This window comes from Myxocyprinus asiaticus, chromosome 10 (genome assembly GCF_019703515.2).
Source record: "Myxocyprinus asiaticus isolate MX2 ecotype Aquarium Trade chromosome 10, UBuf_Myxa_2, whole genome shotgun sequence".
In the NCBI taxonomy this organism is placed as follows: Eukaryota; Metazoa; Chordata; class Actinopteri; order Cypriniformes; family Catostomidae; genus Myxocyprinus; species Myxocyprinus asiaticus.
Window position 1 is genome coordinate 45100292 of NC_059353.1, and position 22217 is coordinate 45122508.

The following is a 22217-nucleotide window of genomic DNA, read 5'->3' on the forward strand; positions in this document are numbered from 1 at the left end:
TAAAAAAACGTTGATGTTAAAATGCCTTTTCTGTCCCATCTTAAAGAAATAGCCTAGTTCACCCAAAAAATGTAAATTCTATCATCATTTACTCACCTTCATGTTGTTTCACCTCAGTCACCATTCATCTTTTTTTCACTCCATACAATAAAAGTGCATGGTGACTGAGGCTAACATTTAGCCTAACATCTCCTTATGTGTTGCATTTCTATATTTGCTTAAAATTCCCTTATTTTAATGGCAATATGTGATTGGTATTTAGTGTACAATCATTGCAGTTATTTCAAATAATAGTGATTAAAATGAAATAATCACGATCACGCTTTTATGTACTAAAACAACAGGCCTAGCTTCAGGGTACATGAAGTGACCATCTCTGCTTACAAATGCGACTCCATGTGCAAGTACAGCTCATAAATCATTTGTGGTTCTTTGATGTCTCGGTAATAGGAAGAGGAAGTGAATGGTGAGTGCTCGTCAAAGACAGGGTCAGCTATTGAAAGGATGCATGTGTCTGTTGGTTTCATCTTGAAATGAGGCTGAGTTAACTTGACTTGAGGCTGGAGGACAACAGTGACTAAAGATATGTGAGGAAATTGTCCCTCAGGCAAGAACTGGGCTCAACAATAAGGAGTTTTTCTGCTGGCCCAGTGGGGCCAGTAGTTCAGTATTTTTTGTTGCCCCACCACAAAAAATAAATAAATAATTATATTTAGCAACAATTTCAGAAACATTTCAAAAGTGTGAAAAAATATGTCTATTTTTTATATAACGTAAATTTTTCTTTACAATAGAGATGCTCAGCTGTAATTTATAGCAATTTATAGGTCAACCCAGAAGGATAATTCCATTAGAAATTTCCAGATAACTGGAAAATAACATGATTTACTTAGGACTTATGAGTAAAATAAGGTCTGTTGTTAAAATTACATGAAAAGAATTTCCCGTTTTGTTCTGCAACATAAATTACACAGTCATTACTCAAATGTGAATTGTAAAGCTGCCTTTGTTTTGTAAAAATTTGCTAAATAAGGCCTGTTGATTCAAAAGTCATGTTTGAGGTATGACTGTGTGCAATTTATGTTGTAAATCCCAATCGTTACAGTCTCTTCAAGTAATTTGAACCACAGGCCTTATTTTACTCATATATCCAAAACTGCATTATAAAAACCCATAGGAAATTGCAATGGGAACCCATGGCTTGTAAATGCTAATTGTCTTCTTGGTTGTAGGACAACAACCTGAACATCTGTTGACTACAAATAATTTAGAAGGTTTTTAATTTGCAACTAGATAGATAAAGTTTGTCAAGACAAACTTTGATGTTGGCTTGACAAAGCCTTATCTAAAAATTTGTTTTAGTTTAAAGGATAGATAGATTTTTTCAACAATTGGAATTTGAATAGCCTTGGCCCATTTGATCATTCCATAAATATACAGGTGCATCTCAATAAATTAGAATGTCGTGGAAAAGTTCATTTATTTCAGTAATTCAACTCAAATTGTGAAACTCGTGTATTAAATAAATTCAATGCACACAGACTGAAGTAGTTTAAGTCTTTGGTTCTTTTAATTGTGATGATTTTGGCTCACATTTAACAAAAACCCACCAATTCACTATCTCAAAAAATTAGAATATTTTGACATGCCAATCAGCTAATCAGCTCAAAACACCTGCAAAGGTTTCCTGAGCCTTCAAAATGGTCTCTCAGTTTGGTTCACTAGGCTACACAATCATGGGGAAGACTGCTGATCTGACAGTTGTCCAGAAGACAATCATTGACACCCTTCACAAGGAGGGTAAGCCACAAACATTCATTGCCAAAGAAGCTGGCTGTTCACAGAGTGCTGTATCCAAGCATGTTAACAGAAAGTTGAGTGGAAGGAAAACGTGTTGAAGAAAAAGATGCACAACCAACCGAGAGAACCGCAGCCTTATTATTGTCCAGCAAAATCGATTCAAGAATTTGGGTGAACTTCACAAGGAATGGACTGAGGCTGGGGTCAAGGCATGTCAAGGAATTTGGCTACAGTTGTCGTATTCCTCTTGTTAAGCCACTCCTGAACCACAGACAACGTCAGAGGCGTCTTACCTGGGCTAAGGAAAGAAGAACTGGACTGTTGCCCAGTGTTCCAAAGTCCTCTTTTCAGATGAGAGCAAGTTTTGTATTTCATTTGGAAACCAAGGTCCTAGAGTCTGAAGGAAGGGTGGAGAAGCTCATATCCCAAGTTGCTTGAAGTCCAGTGTTACGTTTCCACAGTCTGTGATGATTTGGGGTGCAATGTCATCTGCTGGTGTTGGTCCATTGTGTTTTTTGAAAACCAAAGCCACTGCACCCTTTTACCAAGAAATTTTGGAGCACTTCATGCTTCCTTCTGCTGACCAGCTTTTTAAAGATGCTGATTTCATTTTCCAGCAGGATTTGGCACCTGCCCACACTGCCAAAAGCACCAAAAGTTGGTTAAATGACCATGGTGTTGGTGTGCTTGACTGGCCAGCAAACTCACCAGACCTGAACCCAATAGAGAATCTATGGGGTATTGTCAAGAGGAAAATGAGAAACAAGAGACCAAAAAATGCAGATGAGCTGAAGGCCACTGTCAAAGAAACCTGGGCTTCCATACCTTCTCAGCAGTGCCACAAACTGATCACCTCCATGCCACGCCGAATTGAGGCAGTAATTAAAGCAATAGGAGCCCCTACCAAGTATTGAGTACATATACAGTAAATGAACATACTTTCCAGAAGGCCAACAATTCACTAAAAATGTTTTTTTTATTGGTCTTATGATGTATTCTAATTTTTTGAGATAGTGAATTGGTGGGTTTTTGTTAAATGTGAGCCAAAATCATCACAATTAAAAGAACCAAAGACTTAAACTACTTCAGTCTGTGTGCATTGAATTTATTTAATACACGAGTTTCACAATTTGAGTTGAATTACTGAAATAAATGAACTTTTCCACGACATTCTAATTTATTGAGATGCACCTGTATGTCTATGGGGTTTTGGGGATATTTTGATCTTCCACTGTGCAATAACCCAAATTCTGAGTCAGAACAGCCTGAAGGTCTGTGCCAAGTTGAGTGGATGTAGCTTACAGTCAAAAATTTTGGTCTTGGTTTAGGGATTTTTTAAAAACCCTAACCAAATCTGTAGAATAACACTATTTTGTCTTTGTCAAGCCACCATAATAATACTTTAGTGGAAAGACAAAATGCATTTTACTACACTTTTTTGTCAAATTTGCATTATGACCAAAAAACTCTCTTAGACTTTGATCTGTCATGTAACAGACAGATTTGGTTAACTATGTTCAGATTCAGTGAAAACAGAGTGTTGAAATTTGATAATCCACATTTGGCGGGAAAATTAAAAAAAAACTCCAAAGCCTTTAGCCTTTGTAGGGCAATATAATAATTAATCACATAATTCTCAAAATTTTGTTAGCGGAACGGGCTAAACACGTTCAATACATGACACAAATTTAAATGTTTAAGTCTGTAAAGCATAAAAATACATGTACATGATCTGCAAATGTAAGATGTAGTCATGGCCGATGCCCCCCCCCCCAAAGATCACATCCTAGTACCGGTCTTTGATGTAGAATGTAGAAATGCAGAATTGAAGTCACAGTTCGGTCAACTAGCCCTGGCCATCTGGTCATCCTTATTGTTGAGCCCTGAGGAATATTGTTCAAGGCAATTATGGGTCAGAAATTCCAGAAGTGTTTACAAGTATGGGGGTCATGTTGCTTTCCAAGGTGAGCATCGACTACTATTTTCCCCATGATGCCCTGAGCATGCACTGGTATATTAATAGCAGTTTTCCACTTGGGTTATTTGCAGAAGTCAAGTGAATCATTCAATTAAATAGTCTGCTGCTGCTGCTCTATAAATATGTCGGATTGGCTACTTCCTGCTGTGCACGTATGTGATGGCAGTGTGTGCAAGGGGATGAAAATCCCCAAATGAATTGATTTAGCATTGAAAGCAAAACAAATTGGTAAATAATGCCTTTTTAACAGTTTGTGATAGTTCACTCGTTCTCTCGTGATGTAAGAAACAGGAGCCGGATAAACAATCCAACGTAAGTTTTATTATCACACTTTTCAGTGTTACACACACAAAGATCTCTCTCCTCCGGCAGTTTGGACTGCCCTTTTAACCCCCTCCAGCTCTCACTGCAACACAAAACAGCTGTTAGAGGTGATTTCCCACATGTGTCAATCCTTACTGCTCTTTCTCTACCAGCCTCGCTCTCCACAGACGTCGCTCGGCCACACCCACATCATCACAGTTGTTTGTAAACATTTATTTAATTGTGTTCTATCAATCAAATGAATCCTGGTTTATTTAAAGGGTTAGTTCACCCAAAAATGAAAATTCTGTCATCATTTACTCACCATCATGCCATCTAAGAAGTGTATAACTTTCTTTCTTCTGCAGAACACAAACAAATTTTTTTAGAAGAATATCTCAGCTCTGTAGGTCCATACAATGCAAGTGATCGGTGATCTGGTCTGTGAAGCTCCAAAAAGCAGATAAAGTCAGCATAAATATAATCCATCAGACTCCAGTGGTTTAGTAAATGTAAGCGGTCCAGTTCGTTTTGGATGAGAACAGACCAAAATATAACTCATTTTTCATTGTACATCTTGCTATTGCAGTCTGTAGGCAGGATCATGATTTCAAGCTTGATTGTTCTCACCCAAAAACAACTGGATTGGTTCTGAAGACATCTATTAAACCACTGGAGTCTGATAGATCACTTTTATGTTGACTTTATCTCCTTTTTGGAGCTTCAAAGGCCTGATCGCCATTCCCTTGCATTATATGGACCTACAGATCTGAGGTATTCTTCTAAAAATCTTTGTTTGTGTTCAGCAGAAGAAAGAAAGTCATACACATCTGGGATGCATGAGGGTGAGTAAATGGTGAGATAATTTTCATTTTTGGGTGAACTATACCTTTAACATCTTTTTGGCCATATATATAGGCATTACCACTGAGGTTTGTATCGATTCAGTCATAATCTTTCCAAGGCAGCAGAATTGTGATCTTTCAGGGGAAAGACAAAAGAGTCTAGATGCTCTACTGCACTTGAAGTGAAATGCTACTGACATTTATTAGGCCATCATGAAACTGATTCCAGAAGGATGATATTAAAACGATATCTAACAGTGTGCGGTTTATATTGCATAAATGTGATGCTTTGGTCTGAGTGCTCATTTCTTGCTGGTAACATGCAGCAAATGTCTATGGCGTCTGCAGTAGCTGCTACAGTGACTACGCAACCTCAAGAAATGAGTCATCAACAGCGCCAGCTCCCCATTAGAGCTGTTTATCATGTAGACAGTGGAAATGCTCAAATGCGGACACGACAAGTCCAATACACAATTATTTAGAAGAGAAGGGGCATAAATTACCTGCAGTAGATGTTGAACTCACTCATCACAGAAAAACGAGTACAGACACATATGCTCACACACATACTGTACACAGTTTCCAGTCAAAGATTGACATGAAGGAATATTTCACCCAAAAATTCGAATTGTGTCCTCATTTACTCATCCTCGTGTTGTTCCAAACCCTTATGACTATGGAATTGCTTTGTCATAGGGCCTATGATAACTATGGGTTTGGAATGAAATGAGGGTAAGTTGATTATTGCATGTTTGGGTGAACTATTTCTATAAGGATACGAACAATGATAGGAGAAGACTGTCTGTGCTGATGTTTTAACGTGAGTATAAGTTTATGTGTAGGTAATATCAGTGTGTGTGTGTGTGTGTGTGTGTGTATGTGTGTGTAAGTGTTGGTCTTGGATTAGAGATAATCACACATGTGCTCAACTGGAGTTTTTTTTTTTTTTTGTCAGAACTTGACCTTTTCGTGAGTATTCCATCTGTTTGTGTGTGTGAGAGTTTGTTTTCTATCATAATAGGGTTGAGCCATATTACTAGACATAATTCTATTTTATATTTTTCAAACTTTTGATGATATTCAATAAATATCTTAATATGTATGTATTTGCTGATACAGTGTATGGCTATATATGTAAAACACATATTTGAAATATATGTTTTTATATGGTTTCCACTGATATAAAAAAGTCACTGTCATGATCCCACTCTGTCTGCCCTCTGGTCCCTGTCAGTTTTCTGTCTGTGTGTGTTTGTTGTGTGTATGTGCACATTGTTCAATCTGTGTTTGTTTCCTGGTTTTCCTCCCAACTCCGCCCTCTCGTTTCCTCTGGCCTCACCCCTAACCTAGTCCTCGTTATGTTGATTGTCTGCACCTGTTCCTCATGTGTTCAGTCTGTATATATTGTGCTCCCTTTCCTCTTGTGTTTTTCGGATAGTTTTGTATGCTATGTTGAGTCAGTTGGTCTGTGTCGGGTCTTTGATCAGTTTTGTTTCTGTTTTACCTTACTGGTTTTCCTCCCTCGTGAGTGTTTTTTGTTTCCTGTTTGTATTTTGATTTAATAAAGATGAACTTTTTGCATTCCTTGTGTTTGGGTCCCATTTCCTGCAAAACTTGTGACATAACGATCCGAACCACACGGGACCCAGCAGGAATGATTTCTTTTTGTTCACGTCCTCCCGCTAGACATCAAGCCAAGCAGTCCGAGAAGCTGTTTGATCTTTGACAGGAGGACAAGTCGGTGAGGGGGTATGTGTTAGAGTTTCTGGTGCTGTCCTTGGGTCTGGGTTACAATCAGGCCAGCCTTATACAACTCTTTAGAGCTGGTCTGAATGAACCCATCAAATCTTTTGTCCCAGAGAAGGGTGAAGGAGGAAGTCATGCTGCTACAATCAAGCTGGCCATGAAGTGGGATGAGTTTATCTCAGCATGTGCCTCAGAGGACTTCCTTCCTTCATCTTAACCCGAGGACAGCGATACTCCCTCACCAGCAGTGGACCCTGTGGCCGCTCGTCCTACCTCTCTGAGGAAGAAGAGACCGGCTGCTGTGGCCAAGCTTATCGCTGAACACCAGGAGGCAGTGGAGCTGCTCTTTCCATCCACAAGAAGAGGAAGAGGAGAGCGGTCCCTGCGTCAGAATCAGCTGCAGCGCCCCTGGGCAGCCACTAATGTCTCTTCCTCCTTGGCCGTCGACGAGCCTGTCCAGTCCCCTGTGGCCCCCCCAGTGGTCAGCGGCCATCGCCCACTCTGACCCCTCACCAGCAGCCTAAACGTGTCCAGCTCTCTGCAGTCAATACTAAGTCCGTCCAGTGTCCAGCGGCCGCCATCCAACCTGACCCGGCCCCTGCCTGGTCTGACCTGCCCTGTGCTGCCTCTGACCTCACCCGCTGCCCAGCGGCTCCCACTAACCCATTTGACCTCTGCCCAGTGGCCACCGGGGCCCCTGCCCGGTCTGACCTGCCCTGTGCCGCCTTTGACCTCACCCTCTGCCTAGCGGCTCCCACTAACCTATCTGACCTCTGCCCAGCAGCTGCCGGAGCCCCTGCCCGGTCTGACCTGCCCTCTGAGGCCTCTGTCAGGTGTGACCTGCCCTGTGCTGCTTCTGAGCTCACCCGCTGCCCAGCGGCTCCCACTAACCTATCTGACCTCTGCCCAGCAGCCACCACTGACCTCACCCGCTGCCAAGCAGCTCCCACTAACCCATCTGACCTCTGCCCAGCAGCCATCACTGACCTCACCCGCTGCCCTGTGGCTGAGGATTATCCTGCACAGACCCCAGCTGCTCGGACCTTGCCCTGGTCTCTGGGTTCCTCTCTGGCTCTGCCCGGTCTGTCCAGCTCTCTGGGGCTTCTGCCCAGTCTGACCTGCCCTCTGCCGACTCTGACCTCACCCGATGTCCAGCGGCTCCCACTAACCCATCTGACCTCTGCCCAGCAGCTGCCGCTGACCACATCTTCCCAGTGGCTGAGGATTATCCTGTGCAGACCCCAACTGCTCGGACATTGCCCTGGTCACTGGGTTCCCCTCTGGCTCTGCCCTGGCCTCCCGGTCCATCCTGGCCTCTGGGTTCTCCATTTGTGTTCTGGTCCCCTGGTCCGCCTGGCTTCTCTAGGTCTCCAACACTGCCCAGACCAAATTCCTGGGATCCCCCACCCACCCTCCCTGGTCTGTAATCTGCTCTTTCACTTGGTCCATTCTGTTCCCCTGGTTTCCCCCACCCACCCCCTCCTAGATCTGTCTTCTGCCCTCCTGGTCCCCTTCCCACTCCTTGGTCCAGTCCATTGCTCCTGCCTTGTGTGGATGACAAGAGGCGTCCATCGGGGGGGGGCTTGTACTGTCATGATCCTGCTCTGTCTGCCCTCTGTCCTCTTCATTTCAGGTTATGCCACCCCACAGGCTGACTGGAAATCCAGCCGTGAAAGAGAAGGGCTGATCCCAGATCCCCCCGTGTTCCCACTGCGGTGCCTCTCCCTGTCCCCATGGCGACAGGAGGACATACTCCTGCGACAAATGTGTTGATCACCCTGCATCAGGTGAGTGATGTGAAGACCCTTGCTATTGTTTTGAGTGCTTCTCCATGCATTTCAGTCATACTGCTGTATTTTGTTTTAGTAAAGGAACTAAAGGAATTTAACGATTCTAGTTCCAATTCAACTCAGATTTCATTTAACATTTCTGGTTCCTTAACAGTTCTAGTATTGTTTAATTTGTACTTCTGAGGAAGCACCAAATAATTAATACTAACAACAATATTATACCATATATAATATTTGTTTAAAAAGTTTTATATTGGTTATATATATATATATATATTTTTTAAAGTACCATTTATTAAAATATAACTATTGTGAATGTGTATCCTTAACTTAATTTTATATAATTGATGACCGATAACTCATGACTAATTCGGTGAGTGAGTGTGTTTTCATGTGGGCTAATCCAATACACGGATAGCTACACTTTTACATTCTCTGCTTTTTGACATCAACAGTAAACAGGCATATGCACAACACTTGCACACATTAGATTAGCTGCTAAGTTCGCCAGTCAAAGTGTTTACATGCAATGCAAAATGGAGTAACTGGCAAAAATCTACATGTATCAATTGGTTTATGCTTAAAACGTTTATGTCCTTACCCCAATAAAAGAAAACCGTTTAAGGCTTTTACATGACCTAATACGTTATTAGCCAACCCGATCTCATGAGTTGGCTATTTCGTATGGTCTCTCATGATGTTGTTCGCATAAACTCATACGACTTCATCACGTACAAATTCCCAGATGTCTAATGCGGAAGCGTGAGTTCCGTGCACAAGGCGTTAAGGACATACTTATTAATATTATGCCCTTACTTAAACCCCTTATCTAAACTTAACCAATCAGTAGAGTGTGTAAACATAATAGGAAGCTGTTGTGCATGACAGAAGCAAGTAATTGTCACGTATTAGATGGAAGCGATGTCCAGCGACGCCATTGGCTGTAGTGAAAGTTGTAGGGATTCAAACGAGTGCAGTCACACGATATTATAAGAATAAGCTAAATTTAGAAAAGTCGTATGAATCCTGACGATTTAGCCGTGAGAGTGTTGTATCAGCTTATTAAGCATAATCGTGTAAGGTCATGCACGTAAACATGCTCAATGAGTGTTTACATGCACACCAATATGCTGATAACTATTAAAAACCAGTTTATTACAAATCTGAAAACGCCAAATAAACATGTTTACATGAGATTTGAAATCATTGGATTATTCTCTGTTTTTTACGTCAAAACGTAAACAGTCATGCACACAACATTTGCGCACATTAGATAAGCTGGTAAGAATGCCGGTAAAGGTGTTTACATGCAATGTGGTGTAGTGAATAAAAACAAAAAACAAATGTTTTGGACCTTCCCCCAATAAATAAAAAAACGCTTAAGGCATGTTCATGATCTTACATGTTGTCAGTTTATTAAGCATAATCGGTGTTAAAATGTGTGCTTAATGAGTTAAAGACTCAACTGTGAGCCATTTTGACCGATTCTTTCAAAAGAACCGGCTCTTAAGAGGCATTGATTTGTGTGTCTGACAAGAATGCAGATGTTCAAGAATTGTTAACAGACCTGAAAGTCATGAAAATAATTTGGTTCCAGTATTTTTAAAAGAATGTTTATGTAATAAGTTCAAAATATGTCTCTGAATTAGTCAATTTTCAATTCTCAATCCCTTATGTTAAGTTAAGCAAAAATTTAAATCCAAGGAGTTCCTAATTAGTGTGATCAAGCTCAATAATTTAGAGAAAATTCACTGCTTATATTGTGATGATGCTTGGAAACTGTACATTAACATTTAAAAATAAGAGAATTAGACAGTGCATTTACATAAATATAGAGCGGCTTAAATATTTCGAATGAGAGACAGTTGCTACGCCATTTCCTGGGCAACGGCAAGGTAGGGGCTGGTGGCGGAGTGCCAGGCAGGGAGGCGCAGGTGCTTGGTTACATGCGATGGCTGGGCACACTGGCCGTACAGAGGACAATAGCTTCAGTCCTGAACTCCGTCTCATTTGACACTTGGGATGCACAAATCCCAGCCAGTATTCCTGTGTGTATATCTGAATAACCCTTTTTGTATATGCTTGCATTTGTGTATTGTGTGAAAGACAAAGTGTTTCTTAGACTTGCTGAAACCTGATCACAATAGACTCTCAAGCTGGATAGCTGTTGTAAGGTCAGACATGCCAGAAACCGTATACAAGCTTAAATTTGTCCCTTATGCAAAGACCCTCAGCCTAATAAATGGCTTAGCATATGCGCTCTCATATTTGACACGGTTTTCTCTTGTCAGTAGGGTAGAACATAAGGTTTTGCATCTCTGAATCATAGTCGAAACTTCACATTTGGATAAAGAACAAAGAGCTTTGTGATATGTTTGTATATTCACTATGTGTGAGCAATGATTTTACAATATAAAATTAAGCAACATTGTGAGAATTGTGATGATTTTAATGCACTTTTTATTTTACAATTAAAGTTCCTAAAGAAGAAAAAAGTGTTATGAGAATCAGTTTAAAAATGATTCATATATCATACTTATAAGTATTTATATTTCATATTTTTTATATTTTAGTAAAAATTGTTTTCCCTCCACCAGACAGGCTGGTTTGAGTGTTTCTGTAACTGCTGATCTCCTGGGATTTTAATGCACAACAGTCTCTAGAGTTTGCTCAGAAAACAAAAAACATCCAGTGAGGAGCAGTTCTATCAGGAAGACTTGCAGATTTTAATAAAGTTTTAGATTACATTTATTTGATGAATATAAAACAGGAATGTAATATCTCTCTTTGGTATTAGCCCCGTCTGGCAATCCGAAGAAGTTGTACTCAGAACCATCAGATCCTGCCGGAGATAGGAGGCAGGGGCGAGGAGCCTACCCCCATGCAGGACGGGACTCTTGTGGTGGCGGTGGGGTGGTGGAGGTTGCCGTATTAGCACAGTGAAACAGCAATGTGATAGATTGGGAGCAGACTTATAAAGCAATGGCTTACATGTGGTTGGCTAGGAGTTACCTAGCTAATGGTGCGATGATGTACATCTGCAAGTCTTTCCACTAGAACTACGCTGTGCTTACATTTCTGTGGACGGATGCCTTGTTGATCAGAGAGGTCAACCGAGAATGGCCAGACTGGTTCGAGCTGACAGACAGGCTACAGTAACTCAGATAACCACTCTGTACAATTGTAGTGATCAGAATAGCATCTCAGAATGCACAACATGTAGAACCTTGAGGCAGATGGGCCCATAGTGTTCCTAATAAAGTGCGTTTTCACTTATAACTTCAGCAAAAATAAACGGAACATAACTATCATATATTATTTCTTAGAGGAGGGGATTCCCATTAAAATGAGTCCACACACAACATAATCGGATGCATAGATCATTAGGTAATCCACATGAAGCACAGTGTTCACACAGCACATAATGTGCTAACTGGCTAAAAACACAATAGCTTTCCTGGATCAGATGACTTCATTGGAAATTATGTAGTATGTTGTCCAGCATCATGGAATCCTCAAACAATCGTATTAGGATTCAGATCGCTGCTATCAGAGGAGGAGTCATTCAAATATGAACAGAGAGGATCGTGATGACACAGACTCGATGGCTCAAATGACACAGAATGGAACTGAATGAGATCTTGTTACTCATGCCTGCATGATTTGGAGAGGGAGCATACCTTTAGTCGTTGTATTTGCATGTGTAATTAGTTCTTATGTTCAGTTCTTATGTTTTATTTGTTTAGAGAGGTTTTGGGATACTATGAGACATTTTTTGACTGTAGGATAAATTATATTTGTAATGCTATATCTTTTGATTGCTTTGGCATATTAACACAAAATCAGAGCTACCTTATTTACACCCTGAGATATAATCTCAAATCAGAAAAATAGTAGCAGTTTCTTAGGCTTAGAGTCTCATAATTTATCAATCTATATCATTAAGCTATGTGAGTTTTCTTTAAAATGATACCAAAGAATGGACCCTCTTAGGGTTTTTGAAGTGTTATAAGCCTTTAATTTTGGGCATGCCACTGAAACAGGAAATCTTTAAAAAAAAAAATACCTTCAGAGCTTAGAGTTAAAACTTGATTATTTTAATCAAAAATTTTTCTGTGTTTTAGTTGTTACATTAAACATTTTACAATCTACTTGACAGCAGCTGTTTGGTTGAATTATGGTTCCTCTGATTGAAAATAAATCACCCTTTTAGGCCATTTCAAAGGAAATACATACATATTGAGATGTTAAAAATTGGCTGAAAAACGTCAAGGTTACTGTCATAACCTTCATTCCCTGATGGAGGGAACGAGATGTTGTGTCGATGTAGTGACACTAGGGTTCGCTCTTGAGAGCCCCAAACACCTCACATCTTTGAGAAAAGGCCAATGAGAATTGGCGAGTGGAATTTGCATGCCACTCCCCCGGACATACAGGTATAAAAGGAGCTGGCTCGCAACCATTCATTCAGGTTTTGTGCTGAGGAGCCGAGACAGTCCCGGCCATTTCAGCGGGTAATACAGCGTTGTGGCAGGGTGGGACACAACGTCTCGTTCCCTCCATCAGGGAACGGAGGTTATGACAGTAACCGAGACGTTCCCCTTCTGTCACTCACTTGACATTGTGTCGATGTAGTGACACTAGGGGTCCCTATACGAAACGCCACAACTAGCTGAACCGTGTTACGTGGACTGCCGGTGCAAGCAAGCTGCTGCGTGTGTAGTAGCATCTGGGAGATGGGGCATTGAGAGAGCGAACCTTGTCCGTCCCTCATCTCGACCAGATTCATCCACAGGTGGCGTTCCTGGACCACGAGTGTGGACATTGCCTGCCCGAGTGCTCGCGCCATGATCTTCGCCCGGAGAGATCGTTCATCACATCGGGATCAGGACTACCCACGTGCAGTTCCTTTAGTGCCTTGGCCTGGTGTACTTGCAGGAGGGCCATGGCATGCAGGGTAGAGGCGGCCTGACCAGCGGCACTGTAGGCCGCTGATTGGGGGGGGGCATGGCTGTGAGTGGCGCCCCGAACCCAGGAACCAATCATCTAGCCGCGAGGGCTCAGGGGAGGGTGGAAGGTTCCACTCCAACCCGACACACGCGGCGGCCCGGGCAAGCATGGCGATCATCTTGCCATCAGTCTCAGACTGGTCAGACCGACCCGAAGGTGGCAGTCGCCAGTACACTCTCTGATGCAGCGATCGAGCACTCTTCCTGCTCCGAAAGGGACACTAAGCTGGCCCTGGGGCTGGTCTCCTCTCTGAACTCGCCGGGGGCAAACGAGCATGCTGGGGAATGGGAGGTCCGCGGGGATTTACCCGGCGGAGCCCAGCCCATTGAAGACCCCAAATCGCCTCCAGCGCCAGCCGGGCCGGCCTCGTACCCGGAGGTAAAAGGCAAGATGCAGGGGGTGGCTAGAGTGGCTTTCCCCCGGAAGAAGGAAAGCCGCAACCGCAACGTTGCCATGGTCATATTCTCGCAATGAGAACATGAACCATCCACGAACGCTGCCTCAGTGTGATCGCTGCCCAGACACGTGAGGCAGCGCCTGTGGCCGTCGGAAGCGCAGAGATAGCGACCGCATCCAGGAATCACACAAAGACATAAAGGCATCTTTAAAAAGACGTTCAACGTCAATGTGTGTGCTCTAATAGAGAAAATATACTCTTTAGCAGGAATATACACACTTTTAGCGCTGTCGAAGCGCCCAGGGGCAAAATCTGCACTTGTCGTGCAGAAGGAGAGAAAGCCGCTGGAAATGCGCAGTATATCCAACAGCATATGCTTCTTAAGAGGTGAATGGAACAGCAGTAGTATTCAGATCGCTGATACAAGCAGTACAACCGCTCAGCTCTGAAGAAAAAATCTGAATGAGTGGTTGCGAGCCAGCTCCTTTTATACCCGTATGTCCGGGGGAGTGGCATGCAAATTCCACTCGCCAATTCTCATTGGCCTTTTCTCAAAAATCTGAGGTGTTCGGGGCTTTCAAGAGTGACCCCTAGTGTCACTACATCGACACAACGTCGAGTGAGTGACAGAAGGGGAAGGCTGAAAAATATTAAGATGTCAATGTTTATTGCTTTCCTGTTACTTATAATTATACAACCTATAATGCTCAGAGTATAAACAATTTTAAATGAATGCTGACTGTGAGAAAATCTGTTATTTTAGTGTTAAATCAATCCTCAATCTTTTGATTCATGGAAATACCCGAGGGCATAGCGATGACATCCCATTCATGAGGCTGCTTAATTGCATGTGGTTTATACAGACATATTGCATTTATATTTTTGATGCTCCTTTCTTGAAATAACCAGATACTGAATATCCCCATAATAACAGCGAAGCAAATAGGTGTTAAGTGTCCTCAAGGGCAATGATGACAGGGTGGTGTTAAGAGTCTTGGGACCACCTGCAGTCAGACTAGAACCATTACTGATCATATACCTGTCCTTAGATGTGTGAATAAATGATCAGTGCTGGTGTTTTGAAAGAGCAGCTTCATCAAAGGCATTCAGGGAGGTGGTATTTGGTTGATATTCATCTCCAGTCCGGGGGTGCTGTCAGCTCGGGCAGTGGTGACTCCTCACTTATTGATGTCAGTCTTTCAAAGGGCTACTCGCGAATATCAGGGGCGCATCAGTGCTGTGCTGACAACTCCTGTTGTAGAGGAAGAACACCGCCCCCTTATATTACAGAAAAACATCTGCTTAAAGCCGGGTGCACACTGTACGATTTTTGTATGGGGTCAGACTGTACAACATGATTCCAGTGAGATGTTGGGTAAAAATCCATGGCACACAGTGCAAAATTATATCCGACTGTACGATACACATAGTAGACAATACGTTGGTCTCAATCGTCCTGGGGTGCGTTTCCCAAAAGCATCAATAGCCAACTATGGTCGCAAGTTCCATAGTTTCCCGAAACTGTAGTTCCAACAAACATTCACAAACAGCACTGCAAAGTTGTGTGCTTGGAACTACAGCTCTCCACCTGAGAGATCCAGTAGATCCTTGTTAGTTTGCTGTATGGACATCATTTGACTTTGAGGCTTCTATATCTTTATTTCATATATATCTTTCATTCTGTCAACATTTAAATGCATTTAAGAAAACTGCTTTTTCTGGGGTTTTGCAGAAAGCGACGTTATGAAACATCACATAAACATGAATGCAGCCATTTAAGGGATAAAGACTGTTAAGAGAAGCGCTTTATTATACACGGTTTCTGTCGGAGAACACGGCTTTTACTGTGTGTGTTTACGTTAATGCGAATGTGCCGTTTATATGTTTTTGAAAAATTTGCATGTGCTCTAGGCGTCAAGGGAACCCCGAAGTCTTATGTAAAGGGAAACCCACTATTGCAGCGCAATGTATCTATCGCATTTACATAGTGTATGCAGCTTTCATGTCTTCAGCAGCTTTCATGCATTAAACAGCTTTCTGGCGAACCTATTATCATTTGATATCTGCAGATTTTATATTATTCTTATAGTAAATTGGTAATTATATTAATTTGTTTAGTTTATTATTTATTTTATTTATATATACGTATATATATTGGGTGGGCGGGGGGAGTATAAAAACATCTGAAATTTTACAGCAATCTCACCTAAATATCACAGGGGGCTACTTTTCTCAGTGCTTACCTCTACTTTTTTTTAAGATAGAATGATTATTTTAAGAATACAGTCTACATTATGGCCCTTTTCTTCAGTCACCTGTTTTCCAGCAAGACGTAATGAAATCATGTGCTGACTTACATTTATGTTGTTGTTCTTGGCAGATACCTTAAACAAATACTTTAACTTGTAGTTAAAGGGTAGTTCACCCAAAAATGAAATTTTTGTCGTTATTCAATCTCAAGTCTGTATGAATTTGCCTCTTTCATAGAACACAAAAGATGTTAGGCAGTATGTCTCAGTCACCATTTACTGTACCTGTATCTTACTTTCCATACAATAAAAGTGAATGTTGACTGCAACTAACATTCTCCCTAACAACTCCTTTTAAGTTCCATGGAAGAAAGTCATACAGGTTTGCAACATCACAAAGGTGAGTACGTGATTTCAGAAATTAGTAAGTACAGAAAGAACAAATCAATAATCAACAGTTACATTAAAAATTTACATTTTAACAAATGAAATCCTGAGAGAACCTTGCTTATATAATTTGTTAATGATAGATTGATCATAATATTACAATTGATGTATATTATTAAAATTATAGTATCAAAATTACTATCATTATTGTTTATGTATATAACATATTTATTAAAACTGCTGTAGGGAGATGAGATGTAGCCTAATAGCTGTTTAAGTGTTTCTTTTCACCCTGCAGCTGAGCAGTTCTGGTTGCACACAAAGCATTTAACTATTTCTGCTTTTATTTGTGCTGTATTTTTATGATGGAGTGCCATGGTATGAAAGGTGGCAAAATTAGATCGCTCCAACGTCGCGCTTGTATAGTGCCTGGGAAGGGACTGGTTTGGTTCACTGTCTTGGCCACGTCATATTAACTCATTGGAAAGTGATATGTTGTGGCCACTAGATATTATGTTGATGGAACGACGTACTTTTCTCGTGGCCACGACTTTTTTACATTGATGTAAAGAGCTAAACCCCAAAAATACTGGAGGACCGACAGGTCATTGTTAGCTGGGGATTATGAACCGAATGTGGACGTGAGCCACCACCAAAGGTTATTTTAAACCAGCGGCCCAGACCACTGTCGGAAAAGTGCCGGTGTGCTGCTGGTGCCAACTATGCCATGGCATTATGTTAGGGCAGCGACGTCGACTCCATTGTAGACAATATCTTCTTTTTTTTAATTATACCATTTTCCAAACATTTTGTGTGGATCCAGCAGTATCCTTTGCGTGGAGGCATCCGGGACAAATCCGACATTCTCATTCACTTGCATTTTCCATAGCTTTCAGAATGTGTTTTAGATGGCTTTTACTGAACCATCTAAATGACAGCGACCACAGGTCTTTGTATGCCATTCATAATTCAAAATAAAATGTTATTTCATTAATCATCTCCATTTATTTATTTTTGTTCATGCTGCGGTCATATAGGTTTTAATTTAGCCCTTTACATCAATGTAAAAAAAAGTTGTGGCCAAATATTATGTTAAGGGAACAAGATTATTTTCTCATGGCCACGAGAAAATGATGGCGTTCCCTCAACATATTATCATGTTCCCACAAGTTAATATGATGTGGCTACGACAAAACTAAGTTAACCGAATCCGTCCCTTCCCAGGCACCGTACACTTGCAATGTTGACAGCTTTGTTGATTAAAAACGAGCGATAGTTTTAATGCATCGCTCGTTTACAGAGATGCGATACAATGCCATTCGCATGTCTAATTAACAGGTTTATAGATCTGTAACATCTTAATTCAGTAAATATGTGCGTCCTCAATGCGCACGCTCACACTGAACTCAAGCGTTTAATGAGCAGCTGAAAGCTGTACAAGGGTGAGAGGGAGACACTTGAGATGAGAAGAGATGATTTATTCACGCAGATTGTGGAATTACAGTTTGATTCAAATACAAGATTATTGATTTGATTTGTCCATCTGTATGGATTGGTTTACCAGTTCTCAGCTACACATTAAAATGAATAAAATAGTGCGGAAATTCCCCGCATCATGAACGTGGAACATGCAGGATTGATTATGTGCAAAATACCCACATCCATGCCGAATTTCATGCCCTGATAATAATAATAATAATAATAATAATGGTTATTATTACTACATTAAGAAATTACATTCAATTCAGACTGCAAGCTCACAGCTTGAGTTTCTTTTGCTGTGGTGCTGGAGATTCAGTAGCAGTGCAGGAAACACTGATATACTGTGTGTGTGTGTGTGTGTGTGTGTGTGTGTGTGTGTATATATATATATATTTATATACAGACTTTGCTATTATGGAAAGGAATTGGTACTTTTATTCACCAAAGTGGCATTCAACTGATCACAATGTATAGTCAGGACATTAATAACGTGAAAAATTACTATTACAATTTGAAAAAAATGTACAGAACTTCTTAAACTACTTCAAAGAGTTTATCAAAAATCCTCCACATGCAGCAATGACAGATCCTTGGCATTCTGGCTGACAGTTTGTCCAGATACTCAGGTGACATTTCACCCCACACTTCCTGTAGCACTTGCCATAGATGTGGCTGTCTTGTCGGGCACTTCTCACGCACCTTACAGTCTAGCTGATCCCACAAAAGCTCAATGGGGTTAAGATCCATAACACTCTTTTCCAATTATCTGTTGCCCAATGTCTGTGTTTCTTTGCCCACTCTAACCTATTCTTTTTGTTTTTCTGTTTCAAAAGTGGCTTTTTCTTTGTAATTCTTCCCATAAGGCCTGCACCCCTTAGTCTTCTCTTGACTGTTGTACATGAAACTGGTGTTGAGCGGGTAGAATTCAATGAAGCTGTCAGCTGAGGACATGTGAGGCGTCTATTTCTCAAACTAGAGTCTCTGATGTACTTATCCTCTTGTTTAGTTGTACATCTGGCCTTCCACATCTCTTTCTGTCCTTGTTAGAGCCAGTTGTCCTTTTCTTTGAAGACTGTAGTGTACACCTTTGTATGAAATCTTCAGTTTTTTTGGCAATTTCAAGCACTGTATAGACTTCATTCCTCAAAACAATGACTGACTGACGAGTTTCTAGAGAAAGCTGTTTCTTTTTTACCATTTTTGACCAAATATTGACCTTAAGACATGCCAGTCTATTGCATACTGTGGCAACTCAAAAACAAACACAAAGACAATGTTGAGCTTCATTTAAGGAACCAAATAGCTTTGAACTGTGTTTGATATAATGGCAAGTGATTTTCTAGTACCAAATTAGCAATTTAGCATGAATACTCAAGGATAAGGTGTTGGAGTGATGGTTGCTGGAAATGGGGCCTGTGTTAGATTTGATAAAAAATGACTTTTTTTCAAATAGTGATGGTGCTGTTTTTTACATCAGTAATGTCCTGACTATACTTTGTGATCATTTGAATGCCACTTTGGTGAACTAAAGTACAAATTTCCAATTTCAAAATCTGTACATTATTCCAAACTTTTGGCCGCCTGTGTGTGTGTGTGTGTGTGTGTGTGTGTGTGTGTGTGTATATATATATATATATATATATATATATATATATATATATATATATATATATATATATATATATATATATATATATATATATATATATATTAAGGTGCTGTAATGAGAATATCATAATTACCATCTTTTTTCACATTGCAGTAATACGAATTGGGGAATAACTTGTGCATTACAAATCTTAATTGCCCTAAAATAGGCTTCATTTTCTCTTTGCAAACTATAATTTCTTATTTGTTTCTTTTGATTTTGGATTAAAATAGGACCAGGACATTTTGTTGACAGGTTTCATGAGAATTGCCCCATTTGGACCGGTTGTTGTTACTGATAGGCCTATGTACTAATTTAAACACAGCTGATTCGTCATCACATTCATGCACACAATGGACATGTCTTTGATTTGTTACAATGCTGAACTAATGCAAAAAACATTGTAAATAGAAAACAGGAATAGACCTAAATAGAATGCTGTAATTGACACTTTTCAAGATTAGTTAATTGCTACAGCCCTACCTTTATTGTTTGTTAGTCTAAAATAAACTAGGAAACTTGCTTGTTGCACTAGCAGTTGCAAGTTGAAGTACCTTATGGATTTTTTTACAGTGCAAATATGGAACCTCACCAACATATAGGATCCTTTTTCATAAAATTAACTGATATATTGAGATTAAGTGTGGTTGGATCGTTTCAAACAGCAATCTGCCCATCCCGGCATCAGATACAAGATTAATTCCACCATGTTGACCTGCATGCGGATGTCCAGTTGGCATGTTGTGACTGCATCATACAATTGTCAAATCACGTTTCAACACTGTTTGTATAGAAAGAACTGAATGTTCTCTTTATATTATATTCCAATAATGTTAGGAAGACAAAATGTAAGTTGTCTGTAATTTTACAGTGTGGTTGCTGCAGTATATGGATTAATCCTTATGGAAGTGTAGTTAAACAGGCTCTTTTGGAAATAAATATTGACAATTAGATCATTATTGGCCAATCACAATGTTAAAATGTCAGTTATTGGTTCCGGCTGATATCGGTATGCAGCAGAAATTGTCGTACAACCTAGACAAACAAAATCTGTTCCTGTTATACATCTGTGACTTGAACAAAAGAGTTTTCATAAAGAATAATCAGCATTCCTTATATGGATGCATGGTTTTCATATTGGAAAAGACTTAGTAAAACCCTCCTTGCTAGCAGCGACTCCCCTTTGAAATGACAGAAATCAACACAGAAAGGAGAAATCAATAGCAGTAAACAAGAGGATTTGGCCAGACAGAGTAAACAAAGTACTCAGTGAATGATGCATTGATGTCTCAGAGCAGCCCAGAATTGCACACCGATTTCCCACATGGAAATATTTGCCCGAATGATATTTATGCTTACTACAAAATACATTGGGCAGCAGGGACACTAGGGCTACATTCACAGTGCAGCTGAATGAGGCCCAAATCTGATTAAAATCTGTTTTTTTGATGACTGGGTGAACAGCAAAAATCACATTGAAAATGAAATGTTCAACTCCAATCTGGGCCACTTTCAAAATATACTTTTTGTAATTTAAATACATCATGCTCTCAAGTCACGACACAAGGTAAGATCGTAAAACTTGTCTTATGACATTGTCTTTAGGAAACGTATGGCCAGGGTTACAGTATAATAGTTTTGGATGTTTGGTTTATTTCTATTTTGTAATTCAATGTTCTTCATTCCAATTTAATTTAGTTTTTGTTAGTGTTTACTCTAATTAAGCCATCTTTACATTGCAGCTACATCTGAAGTGGCATATACCAAGAAATTTTATTTAAGTTTATTTACACAGATTGTTTAATGCTGCTCAGAGGTGGCATAAATGCATTTACACAGCAATTACAATCGCATAAATCACTAAATTCAGGCATGAAACTCTGAATGGTACCAGCTGAAAGGTTCTTTGAACTGGTTATCTGTTAGCCAATCAGCTCGCACACATGTGATATGTCAAGCCAATTGGCTAGCATGATGTAAGCTTGTAGGTCCTTTGACGTGTAATCAGGTAGCCAATCAACTTGCATACACTCAAAGAATTTTCTCAGAAAGCCTACTCTTCCCCAGATCAACCTGCTACACAGGTGTCTAGATCTGCTACACAGGGACTGTGTTTATGTCTTAAATTGCAATAATTTCTCTTTTAATACCCTTTTAATATTTTAATAATTTTTCTTTTATACCTGTTCTTTACAGCCATTGATCAAAAACAACAAAAATAAACATTTAATTGTAATCAGACATAGAACAGATGAGATAAAGCCAGAGTCTCTCTCGTTAACGCTCATTTACAGATGCTGTTTACAGAAATGCCAGATTCCCTTAAAGAAACAGTATCGGCTTTCAGCACGTGTTCACTAAAACTACAAATTATGCAATTAAACAATAAAAATGTAACAAAATATAATATATGCAATATGATATCATATTTATTGATTAAATAGATTTTTATTTTTAAAAAGCTAAAATGTGACAAATGATGAAAAACTAATAAAATATAATTAGTCAAATTAATATTTTCATATTGTACCTTGTTAAAAGGTCCCCTGTATAATTCACAGCATTAGCTGGGAGATAATTTA

The 22217-nt window shown here is 40.1% G+C and overlaps 1 protein-coding gene across 1 annotated transcript in view; it reads left to right on the forward strand.

Annotated features, from left to right (window-relative positions):
• The first annotated feature begins 8336 nt into the window (after positions 1-8336).
• LOC127447388 (anion exchange protein 3-like) overlaps positions 8337-22217 on the forward strand; it is an 86494-nt gene continuing 72613 nt past the window's right edge. Inside the window, exon 1 of the mRNA XM_051709236.1 lies at positions 8337-8459. Within this exon, the coding sequence (XP_051565196.1) occupies positions 8406-8459 (54 nt within the window). The 5' untranslated portion in view covers positions 8337-8405. The remainder of the gene's footprint in view (positions 8460-22217) is intronic.